Below are 26627 nucleotides of genomic sequence, written 5' to 3' on the forward strand. Positions count from 1 at the left end.
GTCATCAGCATAAAGTAACGATTGTAAGTGTTTAATAACAGATGGTAAGTCATTAATGAAAAGTAAGAATAATAAAGGACCTAAATTAGATCCTTGTGGAACGTCGGATGAAGCTATGTAGTAGGTTGATTGTGTACGATTGAAAATAAATGTATGATTTCCGATTGAGTAAATATGAAGATAGGAATTTTTATAAGTTGTTAGATAACCCAAAGGAATCTAACTTAGCCAATAAAAGAGAGTGATCTATAAATTATCAAATGCCTTGGAAAAATCAGTATATATTACATCAACCAGGTGATTGGCATTTAATGATTCTGATAGGAATTGAGTAAATGAAAGAATATTGGTTAACGTAGATCTTTTAGAATAAAAGCCTTGCTGGGATGGAGTGATATAAGATTTCAGCTGTATATAGAATGTATTGTAAAGAATTTGTTCAAAGATTTTAGAACGAATTGAAATCAAAGCAATAGGTCTGTAATTTCCAATTTGATTCTGATTACCTTTCTTAAGAATAGGAGTAACTTTACTATTCACCTATTACATAAGAATAGGAACATTATTATTATTATTTGGTGCTACAAAACAAAATACTACGTTTGTGCATACTAATGTTTATGCAGGGGAAGTTTGTTTGAATTCTAAGTAGTGTGTAAGAATATATATTTATTATTACAATTTTATAAAAACGTGAATTATGAATTTTCGACGTTAAGTCGAGAATTTGTCACGATAATTTTTGATAAAATATGAGCCTTAATAATGTCCCGATTTGGAGCTTTAGAAATCTGGCAAGTCTATGCAAACATAAATGTAAAACTTGAAAAAAAAAAAAAAAAAAAAACATTGACCATACTGTATAAAAAAAAACTGAAAAAGTTTTACGAATGAAATGTTATTTGCTCTCCTTAAAATGTTTGTAATATACTATGATATTACTTTATTTCTTTCTTTCTTTAAATTACTCCTATTATACTGCGGAAATGTTCGTAAAAAAAATGCAATTTTATACACATCTAATAGCAAAAATAAGCGAAGTACAGTTAGTAAGTTATTTTGTTTACTATTCTGTGATAAGTTACCGGGTCTGATTTCTAGTAAGAGCAAAATAGTAAACAAAACCTTGAATCCAAATCTAGTCGCACTTACAAGCAAGACAACCCATCTCAAAGATTTTCACAATTCTTTTATATGGAAAGATACATGACAACCAGTTGACATAGAAACATGTGATTTGCACGCATATGTTCATAATTCATTTTTCAGTTTGCTAAAGAGAGCAGATATTATAGTAATACAATATTTACAGATAGCGGGGCTGGTATTGACAAATATTTGTAGTAGTGTAAAAAGTATTATCTCCTGCTACAAATTGACAACACTGAACAATTGCAATTGGAGAAAGTAGAAAGCAAGTTCAAGATCACGTAACCTATACTTGAAAAGTGGTATAATCTTACATTATAATTATAGAAAGAGAACGTACTTTTTCCAATAGTAGCAACGTTATATTATCAAGGTAACCAAGAAAGTTCAGTCGCTTTTTCATTAACCACCTTTAAACATCGATATGTCACCTAAGACGTACCTGGAAGTTCAAAACTAGTCCCCATCGGTATAGCCGACCTTCTGCCAACGTTCTGGAAGGCCATGGATTCCATCGCGGTAGAACTTGATGGGCCGTGAAGCGAAGAAGTTATCAAGTGCATTTTACAACTCTACTAGGGATTTGAACTGGTGTCCTCTAAGGTGATTGTCCAAGGAATGAAACAGGTGATAATCAGGCGGTGCAATGTTCAGAGAGTATGGTGGATGGAATAGTGTTTCCCATCCAAGGCGCAGAATGGTGTCCCAGGTCATCCTAACCACGCGGGGCTTAGCGTTGTCCTGTAACAGGAGGACCCGTTTGCGATCCAGAAGTGGGGCTCCAGAGTTTTGAGTTTTTCTTGAACACGGCTCAACTGCTGACAGTACACAGTTGCACTGATGCTCTGATCAGCTGGTAGCAGCTCCCGATGCACGATGCCACAAGCAGTCCACCACACATGAGGACCTTCTTCTGGTACAGTGCTGCTTTAGGCTGTTTTGGAACTGGTTCATAGGATACTACCCGATGATAACGGCGCCGTGGAGCTTCGTATAGGACCCAGTTCTCATCACATGTAAGCACCCTGTCCAGAAATGACTCTTTTCTCACACGAGATAGCAAAGAAACACAGGTGACTGCTCGGTTGCTTCTGGCCCGGAGTGAAATCATGTGGGACCCATCGACCCAACTTATAGTGCTTCTCAAGTTGAAGGAGGGTCTTCCCAATGGTTTCTGCACTCACACTAAATTGTAGTCCCAGTTCCTCACATGTCTGGCCACTGTTCACCTCAGTTCCTGCCTGAAGCTCTTTATTTTATACATGTGCTGGTCTTCCGGCATGCGGTACGTGTTCGAGTGTTTCGTCACCATCCTGAAACTTATTAAACCACCGCTGCACTATCCGCGTAGTCACGACACCCTCACCAAAGGCCTGGCATATCTTCCGCCCCGCTGCAGTGGCGTTTGATCTGAGTTTGAACTCGTACAACATATACTAGCTTATGAAGCTCCGTGGAGGTCCCATGTTCACTCTGTCCTTACGCAAGTCCATGGTGTAACTGAACTGCCACAACCAAGTAGTATGTTGGATATACTCATACCGAGAACTGACCTTCGCCTTATCTCCATTCGCATTCAACTCACGGTGTGTGTGGGGGGGGGGGAAGGGGGGCAATGGAACACAAACCTTCACAAAAAGAGATAGAACTTTCTTGGTTACCTTTATAGCTATTTTACGATATTATGAAGTAACTAATATTGCTTCTTTTATGATGAGGAAAAGTTGAAACATTTAAATTTGACTTCTCAATCTTCATTTGTATATCATAAAATAAAGAAAAGAAAGAAAGAAAAATTAAAAAAAAATGGCGGAACTGAAAGGCATCAAACTGAAATTTCATTTCCTTGTCTCAGAGAAAATTGTGTTAATCAAAGACAGCTATTAAAACCACTGAAGCACAGAATCCAATGTCAAGTTGTGAGAAGCAAACTCAAAATTATTACACCGCTGTCTCTTTCTCTCTTTCCCCCCCCGTCAAAATGTCAGAAGCGCTTTTACGAGGGAGAAATTTATCTGAAAGGAAAAATCCCTTTTACATCGTTGTTTCCCAGTGCTTAAAAGATCATTAAAAAAAATAAGATATGAGCGTAGTCGCTTTCTGACAGTCTCAAACTCATGAATCACTCTCAAACTGCAAAGCTCCTTATGATCCCCTTTTCTGTCATGCTCTAAGAAATACTGTAAAGTTAGAATTAACCCTTAAGAAAGGCACATATTTGAAAAAAAAAAATGAAAATGTTTCCCCAATTTTCTCGCTTAGTCTACTAGAAAGGCGTAAGCGAAGAAGGAAAAGTAGGAGTGCAGATGAGAATTAGACCATCTGCAATGTCTCTATGATCTGTTTTTCAGGATCACACTTATTTCTTTCACTTCTCGTGTTGATAGAAATATATCTTTGTACAATATATAGTTGTAGAGCATTAACAAATATTCCGAAGAATTGCTCTGTCTGAAAACGTTGCTACAATATTTATATTTTCTACATTACTAACCATGTGGAATGAAGGTAAATAATAATAATAATAATAATAATAATAATAATAATAATAATAATAATAATAATAATAATAATAATAATAATAATAATAATAATAATAATAATAATAATAATAATAATCTAGGATCAATATTAACAGAGGAAAATCATATTCACGGAGAAATTAAATGTCGACTAAAAGCAGGGAATTCGTGTTACTATTCGGTTCAAAATCTCTTGTCGTCGCGAATTCTGTCGAGGAATTTGAAGCTTAAAATATATAAAACGATAATCATGCCTGTTGTTCTGTATGGCTGCGAAACATGGTCACTTATTCTGAGGGAAGAACATAAACTGAAAGTATTTGAGAACAAGAATCTGAGACGAATATTCGGACCTAAGAGGAACGGGAATGGGGAATGGCGGAAACTTCATAACGAGGAACTACATAATTTATATGGTTTACCCAACATTGTTAGGGTCGTCAAGTCTAGGAGGCTTAGGTGGGCGGGTCATGTAGCTAGAATGGAAGAAAGTAGAAACGCTTTCAAAGTCTTGACTGGAAGACCAATCGGAAAATGACCATTAGGAAGACCTAGGCGTAGATGGGAGGACAATATTTAAGATGGATCTCGCAGAGATTGGAATACAAAGTAGAAACTGGATGCAGTTAGCTAAGGATAGAAGTCAGTGGAGAGCTTTTGTGAACGCGGCATTGAATCTCCGGGTTCCACAGGCCATAGAGTTAGTTAGTTAATAATAATAATAATAATAATAATAATAATAATAATAATAATAATAATAATAATAATAATAATAATAATAATAATAATAATTTATGCTGGTAGTTGATGCTGTCAGTATTATATTCCCTCTCATGTCCCATGAAGTATTGCAGTTTAACGATAATCAATTATGCCCGTTAGGTAAAGGGAGGCGGTTGATGAAGGCTAGTGAATGATGAGGAACAATTGGTCGAATGAAAATGTAAGAGAAAAACAGTGTGAGAGGAGAATGTGAGAAGACCCCGAGAAAACCCACGAACAAGATTTTGTCCACCACAAACTTACTTGGCCGGGGGATTAAACCAGGGACTTCATGCACGAGAGGTAAGGACCCTACTACTGAAGCACCGTGTCCCCTCTGATATCCCCAGTATGTGGGAATTTAACCTCATGTATACTTTTAAAGGTTTAACCAAAAAACTGTTAACCTCAATAACATTTTTAGCCTCAAAAAACATTTTATCTTTTTACCTTATAAAAATTCTAATCGCAGCAATATTTTCATGTATGAAATTTGGAATATGGATAGCCACAGTTAAAGACAAGATGTTAATGGATTAACTCTACTAATAAACTCGGTCGATATAATTGCTCCAGCTGTCTATGGAACAGAATAAATAATTCTAAAATTTGCTTTCGTTCAAGAAGTTATCGTCTGAAGTAACGGATATAGGTACTTACTAATACTATTATTAGTATCGTGATCATAATAACGTTACAATCTTATAAGGCCAACTAGCGCGATCCTAATAACATTACAATCTTACAAGGCTCACTAGCGTAATCCTAATGACATTAGAGTCGTATAAGATTCACTAGCGTGATCGTAATGGCATTACAATCTTGTAACACCAACTAGCGTGATCCTAATAACATCACAATCTTACAAAGCTTACTAGCGTGATCCTAATAATATTGGAGTTGTATAAGATTCAATAGCGTGATCATAATAACATTACAATCTTATAAGGCTCACTAGCGTGATCTTGATAACGTTACAATCTTATAAGGCTCACTAGCGTAATCCTAATATCATTACAATCTTATAAAGCTTACTAGCGTGATTCTAATAACATTAGAGTTGTATAAGATTCAAGAGCGTGATCATAATAACATTACAATCTTATAAGGTCAACTAGCGTGATCCTAATAATATTACAATCTTATAAGGCTCACTAGTGTGATCATAATAACATTACAGTCGTATAAGATTCACTAGCGTAATCCCAATAACACTACAATCTTATAAGGCCCACTAGTGTAATCTTAATAACATCACAATCTTACAAAGCTTACTAGCGTGATCCTAATAATATTGGAGTTGTATAAGATTCAATAGCGTGATCATAATAATATTACAATCTTATAAGATCAACTAGCGTGATCCTAATAATATTACAATCTTATAAGGCTCACTAGCGTGATCCGAATATCATTACAATCTTGTAAGGCCCACTATCGTGATGGCAATAACATTGCAATCTTCTAAGCATAACTATCTTGATCTTAATAAACTTTGGTTTCAGTGGCGTATTTGTAGGTACGAGAATAGCGTTTTGTAAAAAAAAAAAAAAAAATACATCGTTATATAGTAATTTTACGAATATACCATAAAAATTAAAAGAAAGATAAGGTAAATATATGTTAAATAAGAAGATCAGATTCCCCGTCATAGTGTTAAAAACTTTCGATGTTCTAGACTTAAACTGATGTTTATAAATAAAATAAATAGTAAATTTATTAAAATACAATTTTCAGTACAATTTAAGTAAAATTTCACTTACAATAATTAGTCGATTTTCCTAAAGTTCCATAGCCACCATGTAAAATGTACTGAAGCTAAATATAAAGATAACCAAGAAAGTTCTGTTGCTTTTTCACCCACCACCTTCGAACATTGATATGTCACCTAAGACGTACCTAGAAGGTCAAACATAATCCCCATCGGCATTAATGACCTTCTGCCAACGTTCTGGGAGGCCATGGATTCCATCGCGGTAGAACTTGGTGGGCCGTAAAGCGAAGAAGGTATCAAGTGCATTTTACACTTCTACTAGGGATTTGAACTGGCGTCCTCTGAGGTGATTGTCCAAGAAATGGAACAGGTGATAGTCGGACGGTGCAATGTCCGGGAAGTACGGCGGATGCAATAGTCTTTCTCATCCAAGGCAGGGAGTGATGTCCCGGGTCATCCTAGCCACGTGGGGCTTAGCGTTGTCCAATAAAGGAGGAACCCTTTATACGATTCAGAAGTGCTGGTTTTACAGTTTTGATTTTTTCTTGAATACGGCTCAACCGCTGACAGTACACAGTTGCACTGATGCTCTGATCAGTGGTAGCAGTTCTCGATACACGATGCCGCAAGCAGTCCACCAAATATACATGAGAACCTTCTTCTGGTGCAGTGCTGATTTCGGAACTGATTCATGGGATGCTAACTGCTAACCAATGATGACGACGCCGTGGAGCTTTGTACAGGACCCGCTTCTCATCAGATGTGAACACCCTGCCCAGAAATGGCTCTTTTCTCAGACGAGGCAGCAAAGAAACACAAGTGTCTGCTCACATTGCCTTCTGGCCCGGAGTCAAATCATGTGGGACCCCTCGATCCAACTTGTAGTGCTTCCGAAGTTGATGGAGGTGCTGCCGAATTGTTTCTGCACTCACTGAATTGTAGTCCCAGTTCCTCACATGTCTGGCCACTGCTCGCCTCAATTGCTGTCTGAAGATCTTCATTTTGTACATGTGTTGGTCTTCCGGCACATGGTGCGTCTTGAAGTGTTTCGTCACTGTCCTTAAACTTGTTAAATCACTGCAGCCTGTCTGCATAGTCACGACACTCTCACCAAAGGCCTGGCATATCTTACGCCCCGCTACAGTGGCGTTTGACCCCAGTTTGAACTGGTACAGCATATACGCCCTTATGACGCTCTGTGGAGATCCCATGTTCACTCTGTCCTTACGCCATGATGTACACAATTACACAAACTCAGACTGTCATAAACAAATTGAACCCTAGAAACATCACTCCCAACATGTTTATCCTGGTTTTAACAGTCACCAGAGCCTCATTAGCCTGTATTACAATGAATTCAATATCCAGAGTGCACTACGAGGAAGTGAGGTTGGCATTTGGCCACAAATAACGAGAAGAAAAATAATTTTATTGGATGGAAATTTTAATATTTCACCGCATTTCTTAAAGGAGAGTAGGGCCTTATTATTTTTGCAGAAGGGAGAGAGGGTGGATATAAAATTTGGGTAGTCTTTACCAAGGATGAAAACATGTAAAATTTCGGAATTGTGACATTTGAAGTTTTTTTTTTTTTTAAAGTGAATTAAACGAACGTTTTTCTATCCTATTTTCTGCCAAAATGTCCTCATTTCTTATATCACAAATAGTCAGTGTTCAGAATAAGGTGATGAGAACTTATAATTCAGTGTTTGAACCTTAGAACCCTAGAACCTACTTGGTTACGCCGTCATACTCTCATTCAAGAATACATATTTCCCAATGCGAAAAAAAGGAAAACAAACACGAAGAAAATCCATTTTCATTTAAAAAACACCTAAAATTGCCTTTTCAGGAGGCCCAATTTTCAAAACGATTCCGGGAAAGGATCCCTAGATTTCGCGCTAAGACTGAGTATTATTCCATACCTCGTGATCCTACTGTTACGAACTGTGAGAACACATCCACTGATTTTCAAAAGCTTGCGTGCTTGATCAATATGCCAAATTATTTTTCTGCATGTAACGTAAGCAACAAATGCTTAAAAGGCGATCCTAGTAATGCTTGAAAAGTTCGGGAGAATTAGATTTCTGGGTTGTTGGCATCTAAGGTCATTTACCCTGTCACGTATATGAGGGATGACGTCCCTCGGCGAGCATACTATCCGATGAAAGGCAAGGGAGAAAGGAATGGGGAGGGAAGGAAGTCGCCTGGGATAATTATGTTAAATACTATCCCGGCATTTGCTTGGTATGAGTGAGGGAAACCGAGGAAAAAAACTCACTCAGAATGCTTTTACACTTTTTCGATCGAGTGTCCCCACCAGGAATCGAACCGGGTCCGCTTGCACCAAAGGCGAGAGCATTATCGACTACGTCACGCGCAGCGACATGCTTCAAAAGTGTAACAAGGGATTCATAAAGAACACTAGCAAGATAATTACAAAAAGAAAAAAAAGAAAGAAAGAAAGAACATGTAATCGGTCTACATATATTCTCTTGTTTTAATTGGTCCCTCATCTATCTTTCATATTGCATATCTTCGAAATCATACGAAGTACATTATAGTATAAAAAACATATTAGCTTCATAGGCGGATCTTGAGGAAAGTTACGTGCCTAAAGAATAAAATTGATCGGTGGAAGTTAACCAAACTAAACCACTAGGCGTTACAGTCCTATGTGGACCTAAGCCACTCCAACGCCATCTACTAGCGACTGGCTAAACTACGTAGCGAGTAATACGAGGACTAGCTCGGGAGAGTAATACTCTCGGAAGTAGAAACTAAATACACGGTTCTGATCGGTTGGCGTTGTCCGTTTCTTGCCACGTGGCATACATGTAGCAAAAATCCAATTTTCGTAACACTTTTTTTTCATTAAAATAAGATGAAAATAATACTAAAAAAAGTGATTTACTTAGTTTTGTGCAGATAAGTAGTAGTAGTAGTAGTAGTAGTAGTAGTAGTAGTAGTAGTAGTAGTAGTAGTAGTAGTAGTAGTAGTAGTAGTAGTAGTCGAAGAAGAAGAAGAAGAAGAAGAAGAAGAAGAAGTAACGCGTTAGAAGCCCCACAGAGCTCGTTTTGTTACACCTTGACATCCATGATATAAATTTTGTGACCAAGTTAAAACACTTGCTTAGGGTAGCGCGCGAAAAAAAATGTATTTCCGGGAGTATTACTCTCCCGAGTGGGTTGTACTAATACGTAGTCAGCCCGCTGCGTGGCCCTGTTTCTAACAGGCGTATCAAAGGCAGTGATGCGAACCAGAAACACCATAAAATCCCATTTCCAGAGGCAAAATATCGCATTTCTAGAGGCAAAAGTCGCATTTCCAGAGGCAAAAATCGCATTTCCAGAACCAAAAATCGCATTTCCAGAGGTAAAAAATCGCATTTTGCATCTGAATTTACTAGGTTGTACTATTGTTAGTGTTTATAATAATAATAATAATAATAATATTAATAATAATAATAATAATAATAATGTTACTTATGTTACTATTTTCAGATTCAGGGTGAATGTCCAATAAATTTCGATGTTCTACGTTTATAAAATAGTTTCTTAATAACTATTTTCCTTAACCGTGCACAAATTTACTTTGTTATATTGTCAAAAATGCAATGATTCCATCACACCTTATACTGAGCTGAATTATACTGCAAAAACATTGTTTGCAGAGGCGGATTAAGGCTTTTGGGGCCTTGGAGCCGACTATTTCAAGTCGGACCTATGTTACGAATAATTCCAGCGCATAAATTTTCTTTGCTGCCTTCCACAGCCTTATAGCCTTATCGAAACACCGAGAACTATGTTGTAATATTTTAATGTGCTCAGAATTTACAATAATTAGTTTAATTACACTCATTATTAACAGTTAAATGCTCAATGCTCATATACTGCAGTGTAACACACAAATGCCAAATACAAGCCAAATGGTCAACAGTCTCTGTAAAAACACTAATAGAGTAAAAGTATATTTAGAAAACCTCCTAGATTTGCTCTAAGTAATGACAGAAATATTTCAAAGGAATTGTCACCACAAACTAATAATTTGGTTTATAATAGAGGCCCAAAATAGCTCACTTCCTCACAAAATAAGTATCCTGAAGACGCTGGTGGAAGAAGATTTAAGAGTCTTCATCCCGGCGAAATTAAAATACCGCTAATTTTACAGTTATTATGTGATATCTTCAAATAGATAGAAGATAATTGAAATATGGAACAAGAGCGCCCTAGGCAATATTATTTTGCGTGAGGTACCGTTATCACAAGTCACCTAGCGGCTTTCCGTTTTTCAGCTGTTTAGAAATGCGGAAATAAATGCCGCTTTTCAAAATGGCTCGAAATCGAAAGCAAATAAGTGAGTCGTGATAACGGTTTCTCATGTAAAATAATATTGTCTAGGGCGCTCTTGTTCCACATTTCGATTTTCTTTTATCTATTTGAAGATATCACATAATTACTGTAAAATTAGCGGTATTTTAATTTCGCCGGGATGAAGACTTAACTCTTGCGGTACCGCGAGTGGGGGAAAAATAGCATTTGTCTGAAGCCTATGATGTATAATAAGTTGATTGCTATATTTTAGTATTAAAGAGAGGGATTTTTTTAAAGGGGGGTGGGGCTGAGCCTGGGGGCTCCATTGGCTTCGCCCTTAATCCGCTCCTGGTTGTTTGCCATACATTTCTTGCGGAATGTTTGGAAATTGTTTTTCTCTTTTATATTTTGTTTTCTTTCTTTCACTCTTTCACTGTTTTGTTTCCGTCTTTCTTCAAATACCAGAGCACGAATTTCGTTTCTTGGTACTTAATTTTTAAGAATCACATATGATTAAGTCCTCACTAGCACAGACTTCGCCGATAACAAAGAAAAAACTTCAGACTAAAAGTTGACAACACTGACACTGACACATTTCTTGATGACTCATTATGTCTATTTCTCGCTCGTAGTTTTTTTTTTTTGCGTGAATTATACATATAATGAAAAATCCCATATATGATGTCAATTTCCACAAAAATTCCCTTTATCTCATTCCAAATAATTAATGTCAAAAAATCCCACAAAATGGGATTTTTTCCCACGAGTTGGCTTCACTGATCAGGAGGTTACTAGACAGTACAAGCTAAGGGAAATAGATTGAGATAATGTACTAAAATCTTGATTATATGTTTTTGGAGATGTATGACAGTTTCTTTCCTTAGCTTGTAGATACATAATTTAATTCTTTTTAGCCATGTGACTTCCTTCAAGAACCGCCACATATTGGCTTGAAAAGACATATTGATTGATTAACACATACAGGTTGTCCCAAAAATGTGCCACAATATTTTGGGAATAGAGTCCACACATCAAAATAAGAGAAAAAGATCATATGGATCTGTGGTCAAAAGTGGATAGTTTCGGAGTTATATAGTGCCGAATAGGGATGGGCACGAGTCAAGCTAAAGCTCGACTCGACTCGAAATTCGAAGCAAATTCGTGTCGAGTTTCGAGTCGAGTCAAAGGTAATATTCTCGAGTGGAGTTCCGAGTCGAGTCACTGTTTTAATGTCGAGTTTCGAGTCGAGTCGAGTTTTATAAATGGCTCGCTCGTTTAGCTCATTTTAACTCGTTTTGAAATCATTGCCTGATTAGACTGGAAAGCGAAAGCTATGAGAAATATAAGCAGTAATGTGTAATATTTTTAGTGTTGCTGACGAAATGGGACACTACTGGCATCTCGTCTCGTCTCGATTAACACGATTGCAATGGATTTTTATAACGAGACAGCCTCAAATGTCGTGAACATCAATATAACTATATACTATAGTTCTTACCGCCAAGGCTGAGACCTGCACGGTCGAAGTTTTGAGCCCAAGCAGAAGCCCCTGGAGTTCAACTGAGCAAACAGCTCGAGCCGGCTCGGTTGGGGTAAGCCATCAGCTCGGTTGTTTCGGCTCGAGCCGGCTCGGTTGGGTGAGCTGTTGGCTTAACTTAATAGTGAATGAGCTGTGAGCCGAGCCGCTTTTGCCGTTGACAATCCTAAACCCGGGCCGAGCAGTTTTGAGCATGTTTGGCCGGCGCCCTCTAACTTTTAACAATTTTTGGCTCGAGCCGGATACTTGCTCCTCCGAAACTCAAACTCAGTACCTCGTGAACGACTCCTAGCAGGCACGTAGCCAGGATGTCGTGAAGGGGAGGGGAGGTCCGTGACATAAAATACTGTGATCATCACACCAGGGGCTCGATCATTCTAAACTATTTAACTGAAACATATATTGGTTCGTTTAGCCAGGATTTCGTAACTGGGGGGGGGGGGGAGGCGTGATATGAAATTCTAGAGGCTCAGGAGCTTGATCAATGTAAACTACTTTACTATCAACATATATTGGTTTGTTAGGACAATAAAATGAGGATATGTTGGTAAGTATTTTAATAACAAACTATGAAGAAATCTCGAGTAATAAAAGAATAATAAAAAAAAAGTATTGAAAAAGATTTTACAATATTTACGTTCCTTTCTTTGTTCATTCAAATAAACAATTTTCCTTTCATTATGATCTCAACTATTATGAAAAGTACATATTCACTATTATAAAAAGTACATACTCAATAATGTTTTGTAAAATATTTTACAATATTTGTGTTCCTTTTTCTGTTGAATCAAATGCTAATAGAACTCCTTTTCCATATAAATTTTTGTTTTTATTATTCCGCCAACTACTGTCTGTTCCAAATGACAGGTTAAAGAAGTAGTAGAAAATTGTTTTTGAAATAACATGTTTGATACTGCAAGGATGCGATGACGAAAAATTATGATAAAAAATATCCACACTGTTACAGAACGGGACTATGCTTTCGGAAGCTTGAAATCTCCCTGACTAGTAGCAGAAATTCTGAGAATTCTGTAACTTTTCTAGAAATTTCAAATTCCCTGACTCTTCCAGGATATCTCGCTCATCTCGCCACCATGTATTGCAAGTAATACAAATCTCCTCATAAGAAAGAGTAACCAAAAGCTTCCTGTAGTTTTTAATTTTAACGCTGACCCTTCTTTTTCTCATTTCATTTTTTCTCATCCTTCCTTAATTTTTTCATTTCTGGTCTCGAAGGGAAGGGGGGTCCGGACCCCCCTTGGCTACGTTCCTGCTCCAAGTCTCCTAGACTTCATGACTACCGAGTTCAGCAGTTAACTAGTTTCTAGTATTCAGACACAAATCGCCTAACTTTCATGTTTATACACGGTATTGTTATAATAATAATAATAATAATAATAATAATAATAATAATAATAATAATAATAATAATAATAATAATAATAATAATAATAATAAATTGTGGTATTGTCGTAAGTATCATTGATAATAATTATATTGTCTATGTAGGATACTTGAAGTACTTGAAACTACAGACAGAGTTTAGCTCGATTTGGCTTGTTTTGAATCGACTCGACTCGAAACTCGAGTCAAATTTGAATCGAGTTCCGAGTCGAGCTGAAGGGAATTTTTCGAGCCAAGTTCTCGAGTCGAGCTCAAATATGTGTGTTTCGAATCGAGTCGGGTTTCAAAGAAAACTCGCTCGAACTCGCTCGTGGCTATCCCTAGTGCTGAAAACGTGAAACAAGTGAACTTAAAAAGTTCATTGCTCCACTAGTATGGAACCTATCGTAGTCGGGTCAAAACATCACTGACGAACTGGTATGTGCAACGGCGCCGACTTTTCAAAATTTATATGGGTGCATATTAATGGCGGGACGTATTATATATGTTCAGGGAGTCTCGATACTTTTTGATTGATTTCTTTTTAGTTAAACTCTTTTACGAACACTGTCATAAAGGGCTGTCCTCGATTCTATTCACAGTATAGTTCCATATATTATTTTTAATTGTGGGGACTGCCTTTGACTAGGCCATTGCTTGTTTGCCGTTGCACAGACTAGGGATGGCCAGAACCGGTTCCTGGTGGAACCGGTTTTCGGGTCTGAACGGATCCTGTTTTAGAAGATCCGGTTCCGGAACCGGTTTTTCGGATCCAGGTCTGGAACCAGTTCTTCGGATCCAAGTCTGGAACCGGTTCTTCGGATCCAGGTCCGAAACCGGTTCTCAAGATCCGTTTCTGCAACCAGGTTTCCGGATCCAGGTCTGGAACCGGTTCCGCTGGAACCGAAACTTTGTGACCATCCCTAGCACAGACATATTTGAAACAAATAATTAAGTTTAGAGGTTAGAAATTTTAACTTCCATCTTAATGCTTTAAATGCTTATTACTTTCTGGATAACGTCTATTGAAAAATATTTATTTTGTTTTCTTTCTATCAAACTAAAATATTGTGGATGCACCGCACCCACAGGATTATTTGTGTGGGTGCTGGAGCCCCGGAGTACTCACGAAATCGCTTCGCATGGGTTTGTGAACTATCCAAATATCCATGTTTAAGAATGCTCCAGTGTTTGCACACCAATTTTAGAGAGGTAAATAGAGAGTGATCAAGTACTCCCAAACAGCCTCTTTAAAAATGATTGTGCAAGTACCGGAGGTTCTGAAAGATAGATATTTGGATAGTTCACATATTAGTTCCTCAGTGATGTCTTGACTCGACTACGATCGGTCCTATAATAGTGGAACTATGGTCCTTTAAAGTTAATTTTGTTTACACGTTTTCGGCACCTTATAACTAAGAAACTATGCATTTCCGACTACTGGTCCATATGAACAATTTTCTTGTTTTGATGTGAGGAACCTATTCTCAAAAGAGTATGAAAATTTTTTGCAACACCCTGTATAAGCATGGCCGCTGTATAATCGGAAGTAATTAAAATTTTGACCATTATTAGTGAGTGAATTCAGTTATTCGAACACAAAACAGTCTTCTTGAAGGAATGAATGCTAATGTACAGAACCGTTTTTATTGACCAACTGTTTTTTGAACGACTGCTAAAATATAATAATTATTATTTAATGCTTGGTCGAAGTAATAATTGTGTTTAAATGAAGTATTAATCCCTTACCTGAAGGCTTCTTTCAGTTCCTCTTCATTGTCGGCTCCTTTCATCTTCTTTGACATCATCTGAAGAAATTCGTTGAACTCTATTGTTCCGTTGCCGTCTTGATCCACTTCATTCACCATATCTCGCAACTCAGTCTCTGCAATTAACAACAAATATATTAACAACCTATAAATACTCACTAGTAGCATAATCACTTTAGTAAAAATTAAACCTTTAACTTTCCAAAAAAAAAAAAAAAAAAAAAAAAACTTTTTTAAGTTACTAGATTAAGTAAAATGGTTCTTTGGTAATTTGAAAAGTGTAAACTTACATGGAGAGGTGATAATGTGAATGAAATATTACAAATATAAGTTATAAAGATCCCCACATCACAACATGAGTACATGTTTATGGACAACACGTGCTAACGTTTACAAACTAGCAGACGAAACACTGGATAGGAAGACACGAAGATCAACACGATGGGAACCGAAAGAAGACAAGCCACCAGAAGAGGGCCTATAAATGAGCAACCAAAGAAGAAGGAGGTATCCAACTCAAGAAACCAGCTCATCTCGTCGATTGGCGCCAGGGAACCAAGAAAACGCATCTACCCTATGCCAGGTCCAGGACACCAATAGTCAAAATCGACAGGACAAACACGAAGGAGTAAGCGACAGTTGCTACTCCTCAACACAAATACGTCACAGTCCAAAGCCAGGAAACATCACAGATAGGAGTCAGGGGCACAAGTAGTGCCCGACACTTCACGAACTCAAACACGCCAAGACTCATTTCAGCTCAACGAAGGTATCAGTTGAGCACTGATCACCAACCCATAACAGCTCTGGAGGTCGCACTGGACGAAGAGGCTTTACCTATCTTAAAGTCCCTGGAGGCTGCTTAGGAGCGAAGGGTATATTCCTCAACACAAACCATACCTCACGAGGCTGCTATGAGCCAAGGAGGTCACCTAGGACCGTAACCTGAAGTCGCTACAAGACACCCTGGTGGTTGCCATGACCGAAGGAGTTCCCGTATGAAACGTTACTTCCTTCATCCTTGGTCATAAGGAAGATTTCATCAAACTTTGTACACACAAAGACTATTTTGTATTTTTATAAAATAAATCGGTGAAGGCCTAGATTCCTGGCCCATTATTGCCTCTTTAGAAATAAAGCCTTTTGAAAAAATAATTCGATTCCTTGTCACTCTGTTCCTACTCATTAAAAAAAATCATATCATGATTGTAGTATTTGACACTAAGGTATATCGCCTCTTTATCTCACTTGATTTATTACCACTATAGAAGCCTCCAAAACAGGGCCTGTCCTAGGAAATTTTACGCCCCATACACTGGCATCGTTTGGCGCCCCTCTTTCCAGAAAGAACAAATCTTAAAAGCCATGATTTTAAGTATGCTACCCTATCAAGAACAACGAAGGGAAGGGAAAGTGCACTCGCACTCAGAAAGGCGTAAACACTACAAATATAATATCGTTTATGTCTGTTTTTTTCTATTTAAATAATAATCTATTAAGTTAGTGAAATATGAAAAAAAAACACCTACAGAGGAAAGATGGTAATCCATTTTATAGAATTCAATATCGAGTTTGTCTCAATATATCAGTTTGCAACTCCAGTGCAACTAGCTCTTTTATCTACCTTTAATGATAAGGAACTTGTTTGTGACAAAGACTAGTTTTCATATAAAAACTGTGATAACTAACTAAATGGAACAGGTGTTTGGTACTGTTCGAGAATTAAGTTCTTGTATGTGACAACAATCAAGCAATTCATGCTAGAATTTGTTTGAGCATTTGCTTTAGCACTGCCCATGTGACCTTAAACTAATGCGACCTAAACATGATTTATGAATGTAGTATTCAAATAGGAGGACAGCTTAGTAAATTTATCTATCATCATCATCATGAAGTTTGTTTCCAACAAAAAATATTTATCTTAAATAATATAATTATGACAGATTTTACCGCCTCGTGCAACTGCACGTGTAGGGTCGGCCATGCTTCAAAATTTGGATGTTTCTGGTACTATAACGTCCTTAGTTTACAATACTGAAAACAAATTAGCATTGTAAGATTTCGTTTAAGATGCAGACTTGAAATAGGTAATAATCTAATTTTAGTGTCATTTAAAAAATATAACTTTATATTGGATTGGAAACACTGTTAATCTGGTGGCATTGTAGAAAATACCCAACAATGTTCCCCTAAGATATGCATTGTACAAAATTTTAGCGTCTTTCTGTATTACTTTGAGTTGAGTTGAGTTAATTTTGAGTTCAACGTCCTGTTCAGCAGCGAGGCTATATGAGACGTGGACCTACTGATTGACGTGGAATCCGAACCACATGAGCTCCTGCCGAGAATCGAACCCGGGCCTCCCACAGCAAAGCTGTGTACGCTAATCGCTTAGCTGTATTACTTTGACATTTACATGTGCACTTCAAGATAAGTGATCTACCCTGTATATATAGGGTGTCCCAAAAGTGTCTATATAGTTGTTCATTATACTCAATCAACCGTCATATAGTTGTCGGTTGATTAGATATCATAATCGTTATTATTGATATTCTACCATTATTGGCATGTCATTTGCCTCAACCGAGAAGCTTCCATGTTCCACGGTCTTCAGCCAATCTCTTCAGCTTCACGTACAATTTTTCTGTTTTGATAGTGTCCATCAATTGTAGTCTCCTTCGCCCTCTCCCTCTCTTACCTGCCACCATAATCTCTAGTACAACAATTCCTTTTTAGGTAATGTCCCAATAATTTCTCTCCCTTTTCTTAATAATATCTAAAGTTATTCTTTTGTCCCCCCAACATTTCTAACACCCTCACATTCGTTTCCCACTCGATCCCGCTAATTCTCTCCATTCTTCTCCATACCCACATTTCTAAGGCTTCCAATTGTTTTTAATCACTTTTGCGTAATGTCTATGTTTCTGACTCATACAACACAAAACTCCACATGAAACACTTTATAAGTCTTTTTCTCAACTCTTTATTCAAGGTCCTACAAAATATTTTCTTCCTCCTAAGGCTTCTTTCGCCATTCCTACCAGGCCCGTGCTGGCCCACCGGGACACCGGGACGTGTCCCGGTGCGCCCTCCGAAATATCACAGTATAAATAAAGATAAAAGCTTTTAGTAATAAATTCTTACAGTTTTATTGGTAAAGAACCCGTGAAAGGTGCAGTGCGTTCTTTAAATTAGACGTTCTTGCGAGATACATCAAAGATGAACGATTTTAATTACTCTTTTGTATAACACAGTTCTGTACAATAAATACATACAGTTACTGTTGGTAAAGAACCCGTGAAAGGTACAGTGCGCCCTTTGCATAAGGCGCCCTACGAAACATCACATTATAGATAAGTGGTTTTAGTTATCCTGTATATCAGCTTTGTATATTAAATTCAAATACTGACTGGTAGTACAGAACCTGTGAAGAATATAAGGAGCCCTTTACATAAGATGCCCTGCGAAATATCACATTAAATTTTTATTTTATTTTATTCTTCTGTATTTCAGTTTTGTATTATAAATTCATACAGTTGCTATTGGCAGAGAACAGGTAAAGTGTATAATCACTTATTATAAAGTTATGTAGGCTATATAACGAAACAATTTGATACACAAAGAATAGTTAGTCAAACGTACGATGCATTTATGTAATACTACACTGACACTAGTCTCTAATTTACGATTTTTACGGCATCGAAGCTTTCAGTCTTAATATCCGAGCATATTGATTATTCCTGTGTGTTTTAAAGCGGTGTTCGGATAATCAGTACCTATTGTACAGTATTTCTGAAATATAGCTATATTAATTTCTGTAAAATGTGGTCTTCCTGTCACCACGGCACGGCGCGTCCTCAGGTTGTGGATCGAGGAGATGGCCTCTGGGATATAGAGATTAGCTGCGAATATACTGAATAAGCTGTAGCGGACAGACAAGAGAGATTCTCCAACTTGGGGATTTGGTGTGGGGCTAACAACCTCATCCTGTATATATATATATATATATATATATATATATATATATATATATATATATATATATATATATATATATATATATATATATATATATATATATATATATATATATATATATATATATATATATATATATAAGTATTGTTCAGATAAGTTCGCAGAATCCCCAGATCAAAACTGATAACTTGGCACAAACTTAGCAAAGTAAAATCGACATGAGATTTGGAACATGGAATATAAGAAGTCTCTATAGGGCAGGCGCGTTGAAATTTGTAAAGCATGAGTTTAGAAATAGAGAATAGACCTAGTGGGATATCAGGAAGTTAGATGAGAAGGAAATGGAGGAGTCAAGTCGGGAAATTTTACGTTCTTTTACGGGCAACGGATTAAAAATTACCAACCTGCAACGGGGTTTTTCGTTCACAAACGAATACGTAATATCAGCAGTTACATGGGTTGAATTTGTTAATGATAGATTTTCTTTTACTTCTCTTAAGGGTCGGTGGTGTAATATTATTGTTTTAAATGCACATGCCCCAACAGAAAATAAGGATGGCGATAAAAAAAAATACAGTTTTTACGAAGGAATAGAACGGGTATTTGATCATCTCCTGCATTACCATATGAAAATTCTGTTAGGCGGTTTCAATGCGAAGGTAGGACGAGAGGGTATTTTCAAACCCATTATACGGAATAAATGTTTGCATAAGGAAGGTTGTGACAATGGCGTTAGACTGGTGAACCGTGCAATATCCAGAAACCTTATCGTGAAGATTACAAAATTCCAACATCGCGACATTCATAAATATACTTGGACTTCATCAGATGGAAAAACACATATTCAAACTGATCACGTTTTAGTAGACAGAAGAAAACAGTCTTGCACAACTGATATTCGGTCGTTCAAAGGAGGTGATTGTGGTTCTTATTACCACATGGTAGCAGTGATAATAAGAGAGAGACTATCGTTCAATAAAGAAAATATTCAATATCTGAAGACGGAGCGGTTTATTTTTTTAAAAAATAGAGGAGAGTCAGGTCAGAGGGAAACCAGAGTGAAGTGTCGAATAGATTCTCGGTTTTAGAAGATTCGGAGTGCACTAGTATTCAGGATACTTGGTTGAAATTACAGATAACATTAAAATTTCAACAAAACAAATATTGGGGCACGCAAAAATACGTAGGAACAAACATCGTTCAACCAGGAATGCACTAAAGTAGCAGAGAAGAGAAAACAGAAGAAACAGCGTTGGTTACAAAATCCGAACGAAATAACTACATAAAATTTCATTGTCATCTGGCAGAAAACTTCCAAAACTTTTAGAACAAAGAAACGCGACGTTTGAAAGTTAAAATTAGTTAACTTGAAGATAATAGTGAAAACAAAAACATTCGGGACATGTATAAATGCATCAACGAACTTAAGAAAGGCTATCAACCTCGTGGTTATATATTAAAGAAAGCTACGGAACAGTTCTCACTGATCAGGATAGCATCTTAAATAGATGGAAAGATTTCTTTGACGATTTGCTTAACACATAGCCAAAATCTAATGTGCGTGGAGATTGTGAAATGCATACAGCATAACCGTATATTCCAGAACCTAACCAGACAGAAATAAAAATCGCTATTCAAAAAAATTAAAGAAAACACACATCTCCGGGTGCAGACAAAATTCTGGTTGACTTAATTTTAGCTGGAGGGGAAAAATGAAGCGCAAGATACACAAACTCATTCTCCTTATCTGGAACAAGGAGGAATTACCACAAGAGTGAAAAGAGTCAATCATTGTTCCAGTTAAGAAGAAAGGCAACAAAACAGATTTAATAATTATTGAGGCATTTCTCTTCTGTCAACATCCAATAAATTCTCTTAAACATTCTATTAGCATGATTGACTCCATACGCAGATGAAATTATTGAAGATTATCAGAGCGGATGTAGATAAAATCGATCAACTATCGATCAGATATATACCATTCGACTAATACTTGAAAAGAAATGAGAAAACAATATCCTGGCACATCAATTATTGACTTTAGACTCGGGTAGGAGGGAAACATTGTACAACATGCTTACAGAATTTGCAACACCGAAAAAGGTAGATTAATTAAGATATGTTTAAATGAATCCCAAAGTAGGGTTCAAGGTGAGAAATTCTTGTTCACGAGCTTTCACGTTGAGAATGGCCTGAAACAAGGAGATGCATTGTCGCCATTATTCTGGAGAACTTTGTTCAGGAGAACACTATAATGAAAATCAAAGACAGCAATCAGGTGCTAGAGCTGAATTGTATTTGCCGGTTATGGCGTATGCTGATTATATAAATTTAATAGGGAATGATAGAATAATAAAAAGGAATGCAGAAATCTTAATTAACGCTTGCAGGGATATAGGCTTAAAAGTAAATAAAGAGAAAACTAAATAAATGGAAGTTTTTCGGGATCGTAATACTGCATTTTATGGATGTGTTAAAATACCAAATAATATTTTCTTTCGACAAAGTGGATACATTCAAATATCTAGGATCGTTATTAACAGACCAAAACCATAATCACTAAAAAAAATAATGCTAGAAGCAGGGATTTTGTGTTATTATTAAGTTAAAAATCTTTTGTTGTCGCTAATTCTGTTGAGGAATTTGTAGCTCAAAATATAAAACGATAATCATGCCTGTTGTGCTATATGGTCGCGAAACATGGTCGCTGACTCTGAGGGAAAATCGTAGACTGAAAGTATTTGAAAACAAGATTCTTAAACCAATATTCGAACTCCAAGAGGAACGGAAAAGGGGAAAGGCGGTAAGTTCATAAGGAGGAACTGCATAATTTTATACCGTTTACCAAACATTGTTATGGTCATCAAGTCTAGGAGGCTCAAATGGGCAGGTTATGTAGCCAGAATGGAAGAAATTAGAAACGCTTTTAAAGTTGTAATTGGAAATCCAAATAGGAAAACGACCATTAGGATGACTCAGGCGCAGATGGGAGGACAATATTAAAATGGTTCTCGCAGAGATTGGAATATAAAGTAGAAACTGGGTCCAGTTGGCTAAGAACAGAAATCAATGAAAAACTTTTGTAAATGTAGCACTGAACTTCCTGCGTCCATAGGCCATAGAGCTATATTAAGTTGTTTATACATTTAGCTTCTTTTTATTTGACAGAAATTTTATTACAGGAACTAAAAAGTTTTTCTCTAGTAAAGAGGATTTCGATTCGAGGTTAGCTATTTACGTTAATACTAAAACAAATTTGGTGATGATTTTGATATAAAATGGCACCCATACTTCCTTTCAAAGTTTTCTCTCTCTCTCTCTTATTCTCGTTTGTATGGGCGCCCTTTTAGTAGACTTGTCCACCGCCCTCATTAGTATCCCAGCACGGCCCTGATTCCTACCCTTGCTTTTATTTCACGTTCACACTTCAATTTATCATTAACAATGTTTAAGAAGATTTTACTGAAAAAAATCCCTAAAAACAAAAATTAATATTTTCCATAAGTACCGTAGAAGAAACTATTTGCTGAGCAAAACAATTATATTCACATTTTTTAAAAAAATACATACATGTTACACTTTTGCCAACTATTACTTTGGCTTCATCACACATTTTGGATAGTGCCTGACGAGGCCAAACTGTTAGTTGGCGAAACTGTGACACGTATGTAGTTTTAAAATGTGAATATATTGTTTTGCTCAGCAAATAGTTTGTTTGTGTTTAAAAATTAATAGTTTTATTCATAGGCGCCGACTTGAAGAAAACAGGGGGGGGAGGTCATAATGATATTCAGTCGTTTGCTATCAACTGCTTGATGAACCCCTTTCCCCCGCAGACTTTTTTGCGCATTCATCTTGACATGTCACATCAGTGTTGCCAGAGTGTTGGTTGAAGCTTCAGTGCTCTTCTAAACACCGTTTTGAAAACGGCATTTTCTATCGAATAAGAAGACTGTTCGTAATATTGAATTAAAGGCACGTTGAAGTTTATGACAGAAATTCTTGCTCTTCTTTGTCGACTTCCTCGACTGGATTATATTGGGGGGCGAGGACCCCACCTTTAAATATCGGAAGAGCCAAAAGTGTCCTTCCCCCCAAAGTGGGCGCCTATGGTTTTATTTTTAGTATTTAAGTTAGTTCACTAACGTTAAATTTACACATGTTAATTGTTACACAGTTAATAAATAGAGTAGTTTATATCTACAGGGGCAAGTAGACAAACAACTATTATCGCTTTGATGCCAATTGATATGACTCCAAAATCAAAATGTTTCAGGAGAGAACTCTGGACATTAATATATCATCTAACATATTTTAATATAATATTATTCGGTATCAGAATTAGAAAATAAACTTCATAATTATGTTTCTGGCTCCAACCATAAATTAGATATGATTTTTTCAAGAGATAATGAACTACAACGTCCTCTCCTAAAATATTTCCATTTGGAATTCCATATCTCATGAAAAAATCATCTCTCTTTTATGGTTGCAGGCAGAAACATAATTGAATCCATTTCTGTTAAAAGGGTGTATGTAACATTTTTTACGATTTTCACTTTTAGTTAAAATTGAGTATTTTAGAGATAGATGCAACTTTTGTGTTAAAAGGAAGTATATTCCTTGGAAGCGTTGAAAATATAAGCCATTGAATTATATTATTATAATATTATACTATGACATATTATAATATATTAATATGCCCTGTTGGTTGGTCTATCAGCTATACTGGAATCTGGACAAACGCTCAGGAATTTGAGGAACAAAACTTAAAGAAAACTCGCTCGAGTTAAATATACAAATCCTACTTTTAAAATATTATTTTCTTATGCAATACTACTTCCTTGCATTCCCAATTATGTCTCGTCGCACAACTTAAATAAAATCCACCTAAACTTATACTTGCCTGCTTACACTAGGTGAAGATTAGTCTCAACTTTGTAGCCACAGTTATAGATCCCGTAAAAGATACCGTGAGAAAGTTTTACCTTTTATTCTGGCACAATATCAAGGTTTGCAGGATTTTTATTTAGCATGTAGGTGGCCAAGTTATATTCCAGCATTAGCCTCAGTATTTCCCGATATGGATCCAAAGTACTTTACAGGTCGGAGTAAGGCAAACACTAACGACAAGTGTTAATTCAGAACTTATCGTGACAGAGATTAATTTTTATTTAAAAAAAAACAGTAATTTCTGGGAGAAAAATGTTTGTTTTCAAATTATTATTATTACTAATTACTATTGTTAGTATATCTTTCATTAATATACTACCAATGTTACAGTGTCTAAAATTTTAGATATATTTCGGAGAAAAAACTGGTTTCACATTTTATGTCAGCATGTTTTTTGTTAAAAGGGCGTATGTGTCCAAAGTTTAATATTTTTTGTAGATTAAACCATAACTGACAATTACAATCCTACATAGCTAATAAACAATCAGTGACCATGTACATTTACTCATATTTTTCTTTTTTCATCAGCAGAACCGACTCGGTGAAATTTTTTGTCATTTCCTGAATATTGTGTTTACTGCATACAATAAATCAATGAACAAATTACTCAATGGATCAATGTTTACTGCATACGCCCTTTTAACAGAAATCTATTCAATTATGAAGTTTATTTACTAATGCTGATGGCGAATAATGTTTATTATGTTTATAATGTTTATTTTATTTGTTTATAATGTTTATTTTATGTTTATAATGTTTATTTTACTGCATATACGCCCTTTTAACAGAAATCGATTCAATTATGAAGTTTATTTACTAATGCTGATGGCGAATAATGTTTATTAAAACAGTTTAGAGGTATATGAGGTATTACCACACATATATAATTAAATATTGGGGTCCCAATTCGTTTAAAACTTTAATAATCAACAAAACTTACTACGATAGTTATTTCAATAGGTTAAACTATTTTTGTTCCTTTAAAACTTTGTATTTCCTTAACACTTACCATTCATTTCGCAGAAATTAAAAAAGACACTTCCATTAACTATGGCTTCGTCACTTTAACAGCATAAAGAAAACAAGTTTAAACAAGTTTCGCCACAAGGTTTGTTATCATAAGGTACAGGACTATTATCCTTGTTGCCATACACATAAATATACATAAAAGACATATACATAAATATACATAAACGTTAACGCTGCAATGTTGAAGTTCAAAGTTCTTTCCTGGAAAATTTCGAATTTGGAATGACACCAATTGGCATCTAAGTGGTCCATATATCACACAATATTTATTTTTTACCACTGTTAAGATACATAAACAATATGAGAACCGTGCATTAAAAAAGACTTAACCCTTAAGCAGGCGCGTTGGGGTATAACGTACCCCAATTTTAGTCTTTGTAATGTAGAGGCATTGTTTCTTTAGGATTTCAACCGCTATTCCAGGTATTTGTTCATTGTTCTTTAACAAGTAAGCTGATGCAGTCCAATGTGTTTCATACGCTTTTGACTGGCAAATATTCTTCGTTTATTTCAAGTGGATGCGATTGGAATCGTAATGGCATTACACAAAAATGTTATTGATTGGAAAGTTAAAAGAAATCCAATGTAGTTGGCAATCCTGCGTTTACTAGTATCATTACAAAGTGATAATTAAGTAATCTGATGTGTATTATAACAGTAATGTGCAGCTAAATAATGATAGAATGGTACTGCATTAAGTTCCTCGCATTTTATAAAAGTAAATAAATTTCCTTTAGTTGGCAATCCTGAGTATAGCATTAATTATCATAGTTTATACATGATATACTATAACTGCATTAGTAGTTTAAAGGTGATTCTGCATGTGATTGCTAACCTATATGGAAATAAACATATTAACTAACTCTATGGCTTATGGAACCCGGAGGTTCAATGCTGCGTTCACAAAAGCTCTCCACTGATTTCTATCCTTAGCTAACTGCATCCAGTTTTTACTTTCTATTCCAATCTCCGCGAGATCCATCTTAATATTGTTTACCCATCTGCGCCTACCTCTTCCTAATGGTCCTTTTCCGATTGGTCTTCCAGTTAACACTTTGAAAGCGTTTCTACTTTCTTCCATTCTAACTACATGACCCGCCCACCTAAGCCTCCTAGATTTGATGACCCTAACAATGTTGGGTAAACCGTATAAATTATGTAGTTCCTCGTTATGAAGATTCCGCCATTCCCCATTCCCGTTCCTCTTGGGTCCGAATATTCGTCTCAGGATCTTGTTCTCAAATACTTTCAGTCTACGTTCTTCCCTCAGAGTAAGCGACCATGTTTCGCAACCATACAGAACAACAGGCATGATTATCGTTTTATATATTTTAAGCTTCAAATTCCCCGACAGAATTCGCGACGACAAGAGATTTTGAACCGAATAGTAACACGAATTCCCTGCTTTTAGTCGATATTTAATTTTTTCGTGAATATGATTTTTCTCTGTTAATACTGATCCTAGATATTTGAAACTATCCACTTTATCAAAAGTATTATTTAATATTTTAACGCATC

At 36.2% G+C, this 26627-nt stretch overlaps 1 protein-coding gene across 3 annotated transcripts in view; it reads right to left on the reverse strand.

Moving 5' to 3' along the window:
• Window positions 1-26627, reverse strand: part of LOC145671429 (calmodulin-like) — a 592217-nt gene that overhangs the window by 27447 nt on the left and 538143 nt on the right. For all 3 annotated transcript variants that reach the window (XM_081740612.1, XM_081740613.1, XM_081740614.1), the window contains one exon: window positions 15130-15265. In XM_081740612.1, coding sequence (XP_081596738.1) covers window positions 15130-15265 — 136 coding nt within the window. The remainder of the gene's footprint in view (window positions 1-15129; window positions 15266-26627) is intronic.

The sequence above is a fragment of the Thermobia domestica genome, chromosome 15 (assembly GCF_964235325.1).
Source record: "Thermobia domestica chromosome 15, izTheDome1.hap1.1, whole genome shotgun sequence".
In the NCBI taxonomy this organism is placed as follows: Eukaryota; Metazoa; Arthropoda; class Insecta; order Zygentoma; family Lepismatidae; genus Thermobia; species Thermobia domestica.